We start from the raw sequence: 16,724 nt of genomic DNA on the forward strand, positions 1-16,724 counted from the left end.
ACAAGTAAAAAAATATTTTAAATATAAAACAACTATTTTGAAAAACAGAGGCTTGGGCAATACGTGTACTATTGATTTTCAAGTTATTCTTTTAATATTTAGAAAACTGGTTTTATTCTTAGTTTTTCAGAAAGTGAYTTTAAGTATTAGCACCTACATTGGAAATAATTCAAACTTAGCTTTACACTTGCAAAAAAAAGCCTCAATAATCAATGAGGTTATCCTGTATTCTTCTTTTTGAATATTCCAAGAGAGCACCAAGATAGAAAACAAAGCAACATTTCAGTAATAAACAAGCACTGTCCTCACTTTACTGACAAATGACCAGATAGCTCCCTGGGATAGAATTCAGAAAGTCAGAGTTTTGAAGTATACTTCAAACATCCTATTTTTAGTTATTGAAGGTGGCAATTGATAGGTTTATAAAACTTAGCAAGCAAAGTACTAGTTTATTAAACCAGAGCTGACCTAAGATGCAATTAAARTTTGACATTTTTCCATACTTAGTTCACAAGTTTATTATGAAAAACACTGCAGCTCTCTCCTGCAGTAACATTGTTTTACAGAAAAAAACAGTTCTGTTCAAAGTAATTCACTATGCTCGACAATTACAAAGGACAATATGGTAGGGCAGAGAGTGGGAAAGGGAACTGAGTGCAGACCAAAAAAAAAAATCAATACAATTAAATTAAACAGTATTCCCTGAAAATAAAACAAACAGTTTCAGAACAAATATGAGGCCTTGGTACTTATTTTAAAAATGTTCTTTAAGCTTCAATGATTGTTTGCTGCTATCCTTATCTACAGTCATGCTGAATAAAGCTATAGCTAAATGGAAAGTTAAATGTATTCACGAGGTGTTAATGTCTACATCTTATTATTTGCAGTCTCTCAGAGAAAGCAAAAGTAACTACAAATAGCGCTATGCCAGAAACTGGTTTCTTGACCAACAATGTTGCTTCAGCATGCAATGAACTGGTTCATTCTAAAGTGGTCACAGTTGTTGACGACAAGAGGCTTTGTATTTGAATATGGCACGTCTTTTGGTCCATGTGAAAACGAGTTTGAATGTTAAATATTTTCTGACACTTTGGAGTTACTGTTGCTCTTCCCATTTTCTTTAGGTCAACATATGGTTCATGGCAATACTGTACAGGTCTAAAATCTCTTTACAGGAAGTAGTCTGGGGTGCGACGAGTAACATGCGGTTCACCTCTACGTGGTGCTGGATCAAACTGCAAACTGAAAAAAAAGTGCACACATTAATGAAACTGTAAGTTTGTTTAAATTCAGATATATGTGAATCATAGTAACAGTGGTCTTAAAATGTGTAAGTCAAGTTTATTCAACCAAAGAAARTTTTCCAGAACAAGCGTTCAACTTTTTCCACTTCTCCTGCTAGTAGGTGAAGAAGTATGGACTAGAAAAAAAATTAATCCCTGGCTTTAAAACTCAGATGAAGTGGACAGACACTGCTATCCATTTAAAAGTTARAAGTTGCATTCAACAGACAGATTTCAAAAACAGTTCTACATATTTGATGGTCTGTAAAATCTTAGATGCAAGTAACCTGACAATTCTATACTTATTTCACCTCCAGAAAGTATATAGCGAAAAAATACACCTCAAAACAATAATTAAATGGCATCGTGCTAAAACAACTGTCTTGAGATTCATATTGCACATGATTTTATCTTTAAATATACTTACAAGGAGTATTTTAGAGTATCATCAAGTTCCATAATTGCAGCCTGATTGCCACAACGGTAACAATAGTTTGGAGCACTGAAAATTGTTACTACATTCCGATCATGGCACCAGTTGTACCCCTGGGGGGAGAGAGAGAAAGAGAGAGAGAGCACACATGCAGAAAAAGAAAAAAAATTAGTGACAGCCAAACTGTTATACATCATGTAATTAAAAAAAAATGTTTTAGTAGTCAGTTTATGTGCAAAACACCTAGTGGCATTTGTAGCACCATTTTTATTTTAAAAAAAGACCAAAGACAAGACTTAATTTATTGAAATGGAAAAGGAGGAAAAAATTTTTGGTCTGTGCATATTTTTTTCTTACTAGTAAGCATAAGCTAAGTGCATTCAAGACAGAATTTTTTATTGAACTGGTGCTAAAAAACAATTTTGAAGTACACAAACCATTCTAAATCTTAAGCTGTGATCATCAAAAGCAGAACCCAGATAAACGTTTAAAAATATTAATTGCCAGAGGCAACTGGAACCTAAGGACAAAAAGCACATACCTGAAGAAGATGAGCATGTGTTTAAGGCACACATTTGTGTGTATTCTCCTAACAAGAGACTCAACATTTATGTTTAAGAACCCTTTTATCTACRCAAAAATGTAATACCAGCTCTGCTAGTAAAATCTGTTTTGTGATGTCACTGTAACTTTTTGAAAGAAGGAAGCGGGGGGGGGGGGGGGAAGCAGATCTACTGCCAAACTGAGAAGCTCTTGCAGTAGCACACCAATAGTTTCAAAAGACTTTCTGAAAGACTCAAGATTCTCAGCTGTATCAGATGTWGTCAAAGGAGCCTGTATATAGATCTGAAACATACTGAATGTTATTAATCCACCAACTATACAATGAGATTTTGACAGATAGCTACACTGCTTACCTCCATTACCAACTGATGAGCTCTCGAAACCAACGTAAGGCCATTAGCATGGTTAAAGGTTTCTGAAATATCCTGTCCAAACGTATAACCTGCACCTCGAGGAGAAATTCCCCAGCCACCACGATCATCTGGATCTGACCATAGCAAGTCACACATTGGACCCTGTAAGAATTTAAGTTATTTTAGAAAGTGAATGTGAAAATAATAAAAAAMCACATACACATACAGAATCACAGAACAGTTGGGGTTGGAAGGGACCTCTGGATATCTAGTCCAACCCCCTGCTCAAGCAGGGTCACCTAGAGCATGTTAGACAAGATCACATCCAGATGGGTTTTGAGCATCTCCAGAGAAGATGACTCCATAACCTCTCTGGACAACCCGTTCCAGTACTAACTGTAACTGCTGTAAAACAGTGTTAACTGTGCAACCTGTTCTAGTTCACACACCCCTGGAGCAACTTACTGCAGTGTCTCTAAGACAATAAAACAAAATACCTATCAACTACAACAGCTGTTGTGGTAACTCCTGAAATACTCCTAAGWAGTTAATCTGAATGAAGAATCTGCATAGAAGCAGTTCTCACCTTCAAGATCCTTAAGCGATACTTGTTGAAATTTTAGGCATGTTAGTATTTTACTTCAGGCAAGAACACATCCCTGAAATTTCCTTCAGAAAACTAGTACAGGAAGAGRGGCACTTTCATATTGCAAAGTTTTTGCATTTTATTTTTAACCTGTGTGTGCATTAAAATGTATGCTTAATCATGAGTCCTAGCACAAGGTTAGGTAACATTTTTCACATACCTCATGGGGAACTTCCTGCAAGCGATCAAGTGCTCTGATGTGATCCAGTGTATCTATTGATGGAGAGAGACCACCATGTAGACAGAAAATCTGAAAGAGTTAAATACATATGTAAGTTTATTCCATTTGTATACCCTGTTCATTTTAGCACACAAACAGTCAGGAGAAAAACTGCAAGACAGCTTTAAAATAGAGAGATGACAGAATACAGTATTAATAGCTGCCTTTAAAATTAGTAACATTTAACTTCCAAACTTCAACATACCTGGCCATCCACCAAGGCAGTTAGAGGAAGGTAATCAAAAAGGTCTGTGAAGTATTTCCAAACATTTGCATTTCCATATTTCCTTAAACATTCATCATAGAAGCCATATACTTGTGTGATTTGCCTGCTTTCATGGTTCCCTCGAAGAATTGTGATACGTTCACGATAACGGACCTAAATGTAACGATTTAGTTTAGAAGTACCAAAATAAGCATGCCTTTCCCTCCACAAAAAAAAAATGCCAATAAAGCAGTGAAAAAAATGTTTCTAAAGATGAAGATTCAACTACAGTGTTTGAGGAAAAACAGGTTAATAAATTTAAACCTTAAGCTGCCATATAGTTGAGATGAATTACAATCTTTTTTCATATATATATATATATATATATACATACACACAAACACATACGTAGCATGCGTACAGTATAAAACTAATTTTCAAGATTCTACCAATTCCCTACCTTTATAATATTTCATCTCTTAACACACACACGCCTTATGCTTGTCTTTCTAAGTATAACATTTCCACCCACTACAATCCCCTGGTATTCTTTGCTCAGTAACTCAAGACCCATAAGCTTGAAAAAAAACTTATCTCTAAATAATTTTTTGAACACAAAAGTTGCTACTTAGGCTGGATTAAGTAAAGAAATGTACATGCACATACACAGAGCACTTGTTTTAGAAATAGTTATACATGCTTGCATCTGAGTTTTTTCAGAAAGACCTTATGAAAGTAACCTAGCTAGCATTTCATGTTTCTATACTTATAAAACGAGCATAGTACATTAACAGAGATTAAATGTATTTTGTGTAGTAGTTATGTCATTTAGAATCATACAGTTGAGGAAAAAAAAATTACCTTAAGAGCTACAAGCAATGTGACTGTTTCAACTGAATAATAGCCTCTGTCAACATAGTCCCCCATAAACAAATAATTTGTGTCTGGTGATTTGCCTCCAATTCTGAAAAGTTCCATGAGGTCGTGAAATTGTCCATGGACATCTCCACAGACTGTGACTGGACATCGCACTTCTTGTACATTAGATTCCTTTGTCAAAATTTCTTTAGCCTAAAAAGCAAAAGAAAAAACAGTTCTAAATGAAGCACAAGTTAAAACATAACTAATGTTCAATGGTATCAGCAATTGCAGAATGGGTGGATTATCTGCAAAAACCTTTTAGAACTAATTTTGAGTTTAAGTACATGCAAGAAACTGCCTTATGCCTTTATAAGCTAAAAGGATACCTGCTGGAGATACAGATTGTCTTCAGCTTTTTTTTTTTTCCTCTAAAAAAACTGCCTACATAAAAGTTGCAGACAAAGGCAATTCAATGAAGAAGCACAAGTTAAATATAGCATTAAAAAAGTAATTTTAAAGTAACACAAAAACGCGTTAATAATATCACATTGCCAGTTAAGTTTGTTCCCACATCAGATACCAAATGCATATCGAAGTRAATTTCTAAATCAAGAGGCTACCAGAAATATAAACAAGTTTAGAAGCTACTCTTGTTTCCAGGTCTTTTAATCACCAACTTCACTATCCAAAAGAATTTACTTTAAACCTTATTATATTACCAGAATGACAACAGAATATACAGCACTACAATCTGTTTTATAACCCAAGATGTCTACAAGGCTCTCTGAAGCAGCACCAAATACCACCTATGCATAAGCCATGTTAAATCCAAAATATTTTAAATCACAGCACTATTATAGACTGACAGAAGAGCCACATGAATAAGCCACATGCATTTTAGGGTCAATTTTCTTGATACCTTCTCAAACCTAACCTAACAACTAAAGCAGCATACTACCTCGTGGCTTTGTTTTGCTAAGCCAAGCACAAAGTATAATAGATTCATGATCATTTAAAGAGCATTCAATTTTCAAGTTTAAGAAAGAAACACCTGAAGTTAAAATCTAAACAATATATTAAATGCTAGGCATTGGAATGAATCATGCTAATAAATATGCTGCTGCGTCTAAGTCTCCACTCTATCCACAAAACCACTGGCTGGACAGTGAGTGACATCCCCCACCCCAAATCTCACTCTTCCTAGGTATTATCCAGGCTAACAACCACAGTAACTATTTTAAACAAGTAAAGTGTCAGCAAAACATGCTTTAATGATGAAGATGCATGAAATTCAACAAGATTCATTCAACACTGGGGAGAAGGGAAAAAAAGCAATCATGTTAAGTACCCTGTGCAGCACAGGGCTTTACATATTAAAGCATGAGTAACAGTTAAATCATTTAGCAGACATATTTACATCAAAAGTCAATCTCAGATGACAGTTTCCACTCATGCTGTGCCTAGTACTAAAGATAGGTCACCACTGGCTTGTGGTAGATGCTAAAAATATAGATTTATTTTGAGATAGTCTGACTTAAGTTCATTTTAATGCAGTGACACTCACCGGATGTTTTGAAGGTGCTGTAACATCCTCAACCTTATTAACACTCCTTTAATACACATTCAGAAGTATTAGCCATCTGAATCCATGAAAGCTTTTATAGTACTCTTTTTGACAGAGAAAGTTAGATACCTGTAGCACCTCAATATGAAAAAAACTGTTTAATTAGAATGCTTTCTACTCCCATATTCTCGACACATTGGAAGCACCCCACAAAAAAGACAGCATTTGTTTTTCTTTGAAGGTATGCAACTTTCATGTTGACAGAGATTGGCATCATTTTCAGCATTAAATTTGTTGCTTCCTCAACTTTTGAGCTATTAAATCACTTGGATATCTTATACATATGGTCATACACTTAAGTCACACAACTACTCTGATGAAAAAAAGACTGTTCTAGGTCAACTTGCAAATATYAATCTACTTACATCCTTCAATGTAAGGAGGCTAGCTTAGCAATTTAAGTATTTGCATGTTCTGAAACAAGTTTCATGAAATACTGTCTTATAAACTGCTTAGCTCATTTACAGTCCTGCTATGTCCCACAGCATTAACAGTGGCTTACACTGAATTGCTTAAGCAGTATACTTGCCTTGTCAAAAGTGTTACATCATCTGAAAGTGGAAAAAAAAAACCACACACACACACACACACACCCTGAAAACAAGGCACCAAGTGAACCATAAACCATAGCCCAAATTTCTGCACTAAATCAGTTCCTATAAAAGGATACAGGAATAGCCTGTGTTAATACACTGCTTAGCTACTAGTAAACAAAAAAAAGAAGTTGGTAAGAAAATAGTATAGTACCTTAGTTCTCCAAYTCTGCATCTACACAATATCAATATTAAGCTAATGCTAATATTATTGAATTACCTGTGACGCTGACCTTGTACCAGCTTATACATCACTCTATGCAACCTTGCGTGGTTCTACTCCCTTCTCTACTTATCCTTCCCCTGAGATCCAGGATGATGCTACTTGCACAGTCTCTTCACCCATCCCTTTCTGTCAGCTCCCCTTCCAAAATGGATCTGACTCCCTGCCAGCGCCTCCCTTACACTTCCCTATGGAAAGGGAAGTGTAGCTATAGCAGTTTAGCAGCCCTCAACGGGAGACAAAGTACTCCCTGATCAAAGCATCCAAAAAGAGGGAGAATTTCAGATAATTTGGGAGAAGAGATACCCAATTTCTTGTACCTCAAAAACTCAGTGACCTATTGCCAAGAATGAAACAACACAATACTTCACAGAATTTTGACATCAGCATGTTGAAACATTCAAGTTGCATTGCCTATCACTACATAAACAATTGTGCAATTCTGAAACTCACTTCGGAACACTTACAACTTTCATTTCTCAGTTACTTTTCACTTCTTAACATTTCTGAATGCTAAGATGGCATTGATTAATATCTTCTAATCTTGGTAAGTTACTCACACTACAGAGTTTAATTTATTATGGTATTCTACAAATTAAAAAAGTTGAATGAACCTRAACAAGAACTTGACATCAACACCATACAGTTTACATTACAGTTATAAAACCATCTCCAAAGAAGCATAACTATTTTTCAGCACTACCTTTCTCCTCTATTTCAAAACCAAGAAATTAACCAAGCAATCGGCAAAAAGAATCCATTAYTTCGTATTATGAATCATACAGAAGAAAAACATGCACCTAAAAGATGCTCAGAATTTCACAAAAGACAAATATCAGAACCAAGTAAAGTGTTGTCATAAGTAATCACCGCCAAGGTGGAAAGCCATGTATTTTACTCAAAGAAAGTTCAAACACTAAGCACATACCAAACGCTAAGTGTGAATGAACTTTAGGCACTATGGCTAAGCTGAAGTGCATCTCAGACATCTACTTACTCAGTCACTTTTCTGGGAAAAAAGCAACTTCATACAATTCCAGACCAACCCAAGACACAACAAGAGTAAGATCAATAGTTTAAACGGCAAAAAACAGTAAGTCTTCACCTTACTGTAAAGCAAGTATTACTAGATAAAAATACAGTCTAAGATTAAAACATTCCTGGACAGCTGTATATTTTATAAATGGTAAGATGAACAATAAAGCACTGTTTCGTTRACTTTGTTTGACAAGAACACTTTCTATGAAAAAAACAACGTAAAATACAAAGATTAGCTTCATTATTTCAAGGCAATGCAGGATTGAAGACTAACTAAACTCTACCTTTTATAACAAACATTTTTTTTTTTTTTAAGTGTTATGACTATTAAAGCTGCTACCATACAATTCTCATCTCTGTACAATTTTATTCAATAAAGGCAAGAGTTGTATGCATGCAGAGGTATCTCTTATTTCTCTTGTTTACAGTCCTGATTCTTACTTAACATGCCACAGATTTTAAGGCTCACAGCTGAGTGCCTTAAGGACTGTAATCCAGCCATGGTGCTGTCATTCTCAACTCACTGCATGTTGAGGACAAGTACTCTGCTTATGAGGTAAACATCAGCCTTCCATCAAAGAATTCATTTGCACGGACCATTTCWGAAAAAATCCCCTAAATCCACCTATGCCCCAATTCCTTTCTATTGCCAGAACAAACCAGATACTTCTAGATTATTCCTACTCCTTCTTGTAAATATTTTGGCTTTGCAGAAATTTAAAACAGTGCTTGAAGCTACTGCATAATGCTAAATCAATGCTATAAAACACACAATATTTTCTTTCCTGAGTTACTGGTAACCCCACATTATTTTAATTAGACAACATGGCTCCAAATTCAGAGTTAGTCTGTAATGTATTGTTCTTAGAAGATCAGAATTCACACCTGCAAACTGCCATGCTACCTAATAAAGTTTTTTTAAGAGACATCACACTGCAACTAAGAAAAAATTTTGACCAGATCGAAGACTTCAACCACACCTATAATTTCCTGTGCTTGAGGTGCACAGGATATGACTAAAGCCACAATGATCAGCTAATTGGGATGAAGACTGGTTTTAGCAGGTCAAAAATCACAGCCTGGAAGAGATTYCAATTCCAAGCAAAAGGTCATCCCACTACACTCAACAAGTCTGCTGTAAAGTGAATGCATTTGTTTGCTTCAGTTTAAAAGCTTTTCTCACTTGTAAAGGAAGGAAAACATTTAGACCAAAGACTGTCTCACTGCTTTTAAAGCAAAAGGTATTTTCCTTAACCTTACAACTTTTTAAATAACAAGTAAAGAAATCAGGCCTCCAATACCATCAGCCTTCTGAGAAGATGTTAAGACCGAGGACAGATCATATATAGCATAAAAAAAGAAACTGAGCTATACTGAACATCAGAATCTACTGAAGAGTTAGAGGTGAATGAGAACATGTATATAGGAATAAAATTAATATTCAAAAAACTCCACATAGGCATTCAACTACTTACTATTCTAAAGTTGAAAGAGGATTCCACCCAAACAAAAGGAGTAACAGTAGCAAGTAAGTTCTACTGGCTGAACTAGAAGATACCCTCATCTGCTTTCTCTCTTGTTTTGTGATTACTATACCTCCATTTCTAAAAGTGTTCACTACTAGCATTACTGAAAATTTAGAACTCAGTGAAGCAAAACAATATCTGATCAACGTGTCATAATATAGCTGCTGAGAACGCATGTGTCACAATGTGGTCACTACATAACCCTTAATTTTCTTAAATACTATTGGTAAGGATGAAATGATTGATTGAAATACAGGGTGTATATGATAAAGAGAAAAAGACTGAAATAAAGAATACCAAAGCAAAGTGAATTAACAAAAAGTAAAAATTTTATTTCAACTCAAAACAGAAGTACAGAAGCCCATAGATACACTGATGTCTATTTGTCAGCACAAGGATAACTCCCCAAAATGCATTAATATCCAATCAGATTCCTGTATCATAAAACACAACTAAGTACCTTCTGCAAATTCTGCAACACTCCACAACTCAGCAGTAGTATTAACCGCTATCTTACAAAAATAGGAATTGCTTTAAAAAGACCAATTAAATACAAGATGCTGCGCAAATCAAAAGATCAAGTCAGTGCTGCACATAAAGATTAGATGAGAAAATTGAAATTTTCTGTGAATTCTAGAAGCTCTACAAGAAAGTAAACAGGCAGTCAACTTTGCTTCCAAATAACTCTATTTTTGTGTATTTGGAGTCAGACAGCATTTAAGTATATAGCTGATCAGACTAGATGGCAAATGAGGGATAGAAGTGGGCTCCTTTGAAAGGACKCATGTCATCGAGATCCTAGTGCCTTCAGCTTTGAATTAAAATAAGAACATGTCTAGAAAATCTTTTTAAAAATTGTGGAAGTGCAAAACAGCTCAAGAAAAGAGATGCATTTCTCTTCACATGGGAGTTCTAGGAATCACAGCAATGGTGACAACACACAAAGCCAATCCTTTATACAGAGATGGTCTTCATTTTTGTCTATATGAGCAAGCTGGATTTGCTTAATGTCATTCAAGTTCTTTACTGGAGGAAAAAAAAGGGGGRAAAAAAAGAAAAAGCTACTCCAAAAGCAGCAGTACCTTAGCTCTTTGTTACCCTTCCCAGCTGAAGGTTACCACCACAGGTTTAAGGTAATGGATCAAAAAAAAAAAGTGGTAACTACTGAAGATGGTCAGCTACTTGCTATAGAGGCTTTATACTCATCAAATACATCACTAGTAGTAACAAAGATTTTATGGTTCAGCTTCATGAAGCTGTGCTCTTTAGACAGTAAGTTCAAAAGGTCTTCTGCTCAAAGCTCAAATAATTCCAGGCACAACTAAGCACGTTTATGTTAGATGCACCACCAGGATACTGACTGGAAGGCTAGAGGGTAGGCATGCATGTCAAATACAGAAGTGTACTTCAAAACCAACTAGCAAGCATGTAATGCAATATATTGGAATTTTATGTATTGGTAAATGTATCAATATTTTATATATGCACAGTTGAAATACTGAAGTTCTGTTCCTTGGTCAGGAATACACTACCTGTTTTTTCAGCCTAATATACTACCAGTGTATTAGCCCAGTAACAACTGTGTTATTGAATACAGGTGTAGTGGTTAAGAGTCCCTAAGTGAGGACAAAAACTCAATCATTGCTCCTTCAATGTTTAGCACAGCTGCTTTACATAACTTGCCAGTCAAAGCAAGACAAGTTATGTTATTACATTGTTTAAGGTAACACAGATGAGTAATTGAGAATGGCTAGGGAGCAATCATAGAAGCAGTTCTGCCACCAGATCTGAGAATGCAAAAGCTTCACCACAGGTACACSCGGAAGAAGACATCAATCTACAGCGTCATCTGTGTTTTTAGACTTAAACTGTTAAAAAACCAAACAAGTGGGAATTTGCCCTAAGAATGCTTATTTGTGTTATCTTAAACTATGCCTGAAATAACTTTTAAAACAAGATCTTTTGATCTGCATCATTCAGTTCCATTTTATCATAATTGATGTGGTAATATTTTTTTTTAATCCAATCTTACTAATACCACATTTTTATAGAATTTTACAGAACTGAAATCAACAGGAAGTTGCTGAAGCTACAGAAGTTAGCATACACAAGAGTAAATGCTCATGCTCAAATCCAAGTGTTAAAGGTATAAACAGGACTAAGTGAGAAGGCTTGCAAGGTTGATGTTTCCAATGCCTTTTACACACATAGACTATTTCAGTTTTAGGTTACCAGTCATCACAAGAAATGGAACACAGTGGGTGAAAGGATCTTTTTTTGCCTAGAAGTGTTCCACATGACCCAATACATAGTTATTAAAATGACACAAAAAGCATTTCACAAGGACACTAACACTTTAGAGATGCAAAGTGTGACCATATGCATCACTAACAGCTTAATCCCCAAGTGTATTCAATGAAGCAGCAGAAAAGGAGCCCTAAACCATTTTCTGATCTCCCATAAATCCTTGGGCAAACTAAGAAGGGCCCTCCTACCATTGGCAGTAGTTCACAGTTCTCTTTGTAGTGAGCCCACAAGCCAATTTAACAGCAAAGATGAGCTGTATGTATGTATCTAACTATCTAAATATCTATCTACAGAGTCCACTGCACAGGAACTCCTGCTAGCCAGCAATTCTGCTGGGTTATGTTTTCTAATTAATTTACAGCAAGTTCAGACATACCCATTTTTACAATTATTTTGGACAGTCAGAAACAGTTATATGTAAAAATAAAGATATCTGAATGCAAAGATTAACTAAAGGAAGAGCTCTTGCTAACWGAACTGGGGGCAGTTTAGCATGTTCACTTGCAGCCAAAAGTAAGCAGCTAAGAAAGGTAACTCCCCCAACAGCAGAAGACAGAAGCAAACATGTGCCGCTGTGTGAAGAAGAGGTGGGGCAAGGATTCAGGGCAGTAATAACATTGCAGTAGTAACAAAACTTGTCAGTCCAATGCATTAGAGGAACTGAATCTTTGATCACAGATTTTTCTTTTGACCCAAAACAAAGTTTCATCCAGAACATACTGTCCTTCTAAAACTAAAGCACTTAATATAAGCAGAAAGAGTCCAAGCAATTCATAGAGCTGTAGTAGATACATTTATGTTTGGTTTGTTCTCATCTACAATTAGCCTCAGAAAATCTAACTTGAAAGATCTGATGTTGAGAAACAGAAGTGAACGCTCTGCACCAGGGGAAAAGAAAATATAATAAATCAGAAAAAAATACACCATTAACAAGGTATGTACTAGAGATCAGTATAGCCCAGAAACACTTTTATACTATGGAAATTAATATCAGTGAAAAATCCAACAACATATTTAATCAAGAATATTGCTACTGATCAAAAGCTACAGGAGGCAAAGTTTAAACCAAGTTTTATAGAAGTGTTTAACAGTATCAGCCTTTCACTCACAGTTCAACCTTTTTAGATAGCAATAGTGCCTATTCAGAAATTTTCTTTGCTAGTGATTCAAGTACACAGGGGTGTGTGTGAGAGAGAGAGAGATTGCTACACTGCATACACAGCCAGCTTATCTTCTTTTTAACTAAAAATTATATTCACTTAATTACAAACTGATATTTCAAGAGGAGTATACACCTCTCTCCCTCCACTTGCACTGCATCTGCTTCTGAAATAACCACTGCATGTTTCATCCACAAATTCAACTCATTCCTTTGTGCATCTTTAGAGTGCCATCCCACCTTCCTGAGCAATGCAAAGCACCTGCCTCTTCTGTAATAAAGGGCATTTATAAATGCTAGAGAGGAGTTAAGATTGTTTCCCTCAACCCTCACAAAGTAAAAAAGAATAGTATTCCAAAAGAGCATTCTTTCCCCTTTGCTAAATGATCAATGGAAAAAAATCTCACCTGGCAATAGAGATTTCACTTCTCTTCTGTACACAGCATTCAGTAAAGAATTCAACAATAAGCATTAGTAGAACTAATACTACTGTCATGCTATTACTTATCAGCAAACTATAGAGTGTAAATCTGGAATTCTTATTCCTCAGAACTTACACTAACCAAATAATTAAAGCACATACAATTTGTCACTGAGGCGACATAAAATATGCAGCACATATTAAGTTATTCTAAGCTTAATACAGACCTCTGTGTGGCAGTTAAATGATTTATGAAAGTAGATAGTATTTATGGTTACAAATTATTGCTAGGTTTAGAAGACATTTCTGCCAAGTTAACAACATTGCTGCTATTACCTAGGTAACCAAGCAAAACACAAGATACATTAGGAAAGTAACTGGGATGCGTAAGTGTCCACACTTAGWTATTATGCTACATTATATGGCATTTCTAAATAGCTGATAAGTTCTTTAGGTATCAACACTGAAATACAACAGAGCCCTTATGCTTATTCTTACTAGATAGGCACCAGTCTGCATGCATCATCCCAGAAGACCCTGAAATACCAGTCTCAGGAAGATCATCCAATAAAAAAAAAWTAAATAACAAGAGAACAACACAGTGCGGGGTGGGGGGAGGAGGAAGAACACTAGCTTGGGCTAGCTAAATCCTTGTGTGAGTACAGTTTAGTGCAATTAAAAATGACAATTTAGATCTTGTAGGGTTTTTATCTGTCCCTTGGAATAGTAACAATAGTTGACATTATCCTTAACACATCTGTTAAGCTATTTATAGAAAAATAAGCTCTGGGTGCAATTCATGCAACTACTTTAGACAATCAAAACATGAATAATAATTCAGCAGTTTCTGCGACTCAGTGCTGGAAGAGTGGAAATGAGTCTAAGAAAACTGCTGTCCCCCGACAAAAATGGAAAGAATTCAACTAATGCCTCACTTTCAAGAATATAGCTTCCCAATTTAAGGGGATAGGTATGACTTAATGGAAACCATGAACTTCTGGAGCATACTTTCTAGTCCTTGTGTCTTCAATCATTTAGAAAATCAGCTACTATTARTTAAGTCCCAGTAGAGCTACTTGTAATTATCAAAATAAGTTATCTTMTTTCCTTAACATAGAAAGCCATGTGGCTGTACTCTACAAAGTACTAACTGCAAGTTAGTAGGAGACTGGAAATTCCAGCTCAAGCCCAATGTCATGGCACCTGAAGAAACAGCACTTTTGTYGTGGAGCTGGCTCAAATCCACCCACCTCGAGGTAAAGTAAGCTTGTTTCTAACTGAAAAAAATGTAATTTAGATATACCTCATAACCCTTGTGATCTCATCTTAGAAGAGCACAGCAGTTGGACAGATAACTTTCTGTAACCTTTCCTCTTATCAAGATATAGAATTCCCACAAATCTAGTCACTAACAGCTGTTCTTTTTTTTTCCAGCCTAATCAAAGAAATTGCTGATTCTTCCTAGTCTAAGCATCTGTCTTGCAATCCCTTATCTCAAGTTTATCAGAAATACTTCAGATTTTTTCCTACCTGGTGTCAAGAATTTATTTTGGTGATGAGCATCACATTTTCCAGAAATACACTTCACTTCCATTCTTTATGGGGGGGGGGGGGGGGAAACAACAACACACAACTCAGCCTGTTGTCTCTGCATAACAATGATGAATAGGACCACAGTATCTTTTCTTGGAAATTTCAAATAATATGACTTCCCTCATCTCCAAAACCCCCAGTAAATTGAAAGTTTTTTGCAGATGCCTCATGCTTCTGCAAGTTATCATACAACCTTACAAAAAATACCCACTAAATTAACATTCAGGAACCTGTATCAGCATCTGTTTATAACTGATGATAAATGGAATATTTACCTCTTAAAAAAAAAAGAAGGAAAAAACTACACCACTATCAAGAGGAAAGTGAAAAATAGACATCTATATTACTACTTGTAACACAATTTAATACACACCTAGCAGTTTCTAAGCATTACAATTTTAAGTAGTTGGAATATTAGCCAACTAAGATTCGGACTCAAGTAAGAACTTGCCTGCTAAAAAACACTAAGTTTATAGATTGTAGCATGCTGTTTCAGAAGCATGTTATTTCCAGAAAACAGTATTTGAAGATGCAATGCCAAATTTTAAATATTTTTATTACTTCTCATAGTTGGTATCCAGGCTTCTTTAGAACTAAGAACATTGATGACTTCTCACATTCCTTAATTTCCAGTTCCCAAGCAGTCCATACATATTACTTCCTTCTATCTAGAAATACATTAACACACAAGATCTCCAGAAACTGAAAAACAGTCTTCAGCTACTGAGTTTTAATCCTGAATGTAATTAAAAATTAACTGGAAATGCAGTTTGATGCTACTAGAACAGATCTTCCCTTTGATTTCCATTCCTAGAATGAAACCTATTTTTACTCAAAGCTGTATCAAATGTTTCCACATATTGAGAAGACCTACTTATTCACACAGGTCCAAGAATGTGTCCTGGCAGTAATCAGAAAACCAATGCTGGAAGAGAGAGATTATGTCTTTTATTAGAGCAGAGGGTATTACTGGAGAAACCAACAGACTTTCATACACGAGAATCCCTCCTTCAGGTCCACAGGTACAACACACTACAAAAACTACTCTAAAGAAACATCAAAATAAGTAAGTTATCAACATCCAATATTAATTTGTAAGTTTTCATAAACAGAAAAAGCAATTAGAAGAGCATCTGCCATAATAGTTTAATCCATTTAAGATTTTACACAAGTACTTAATTTACTCACTTTGCCAAAAAACAATTTATCCTGGGCTGATTTTAAGACCTTTCTAAATTATAAACACACCAGTTAACGCAGTATTCTAACATCCAAATCTCAATCTTTTTAATCGGTCACCACAAAAATAAATAGCTGCATGTGATCTGAACTGTCTATTCTGTGTATTTCACACAACCCAGAATCTTCTTCAGAGAAACCACATCCCAAAGCTTATCCACCCTTCAGCTACAAATAAACCTGTGCTTATTTGTATCAGAAAATCAAAGCCTTATGTCCAAACTCCAGCGTTCTATCCCATGTAATTTCAAACTGACCACTATAAGCTTTGTTTTCACTGTAATAATCTACACCTTTGGGACCGCTTAGAAACGTAAAACTGTGTCGCGGGAACCGGCTGCACCGATTCGCCTGCGACTCTTCCCGCACCACGGAGCCGCGGAAGGGAAGCGCCTGCGGCCCGGCGCGCCTCGGCCAGGCCACGGCGCCGGAGGCG

At 35.8% G+C, this 16,724-nt stretch overlaps 1 protein-coding gene across 1 annotated transcript in view; it reads right to left on the reverse strand.

Annotated features, from left to right (window-relative positions):
• Positions 1-492: 492 nt before the first annotated feature.
• The window catches only part of PPP2CA (protein phosphatase 2 catalytic subunit alpha), a 17,038-nt gene continuing 806 nt past the window's right edge, over positions 493-16,724 (reverse strand). Inside the window, exons 2-7 of the mRNA XM_085312791.1 lie at positions 4,566-4,775; positions 3,705-3,878; positions 3,440-3,529; positions 2,634-2,795; positions 1,711-1,829; positions 493-1,242 (exon numbers count right to left, since the gene is read on the reverse strand). Of these exons, the coding sequence (XP_085168917.1) occupies positions 1,170-1,242; positions 1,711-1,829; positions 2,634-2,795; positions 3,440-3,529; positions 3,705-3,878; positions 4,566-4,775 (828 nt within the window). The 3' untranslated portion in view covers positions 493-1,169. The remainder of the gene's footprint in view (positions 1,243-1,710; positions 1,830-2,633; positions 2,796-3,439; positions 3,530-3,704; positions 3,879-4,565; positions 4,776-16,724) is intronic.

This window comes from Rhea americana, unplaced genomic scaffold (genome assembly GCF_003343005.1).
Source record: "Rhea americana isolate MKP2758 unplaced genomic scaffold, rheAme1 scaffold_37, whole genome shotgun sequence".
In the NCBI taxonomy this organism is placed as follows: Eukaryota; Metazoa; Chordata; class Aves; order Rheiformes; family Rheidae; genus Rhea; species Rhea americana.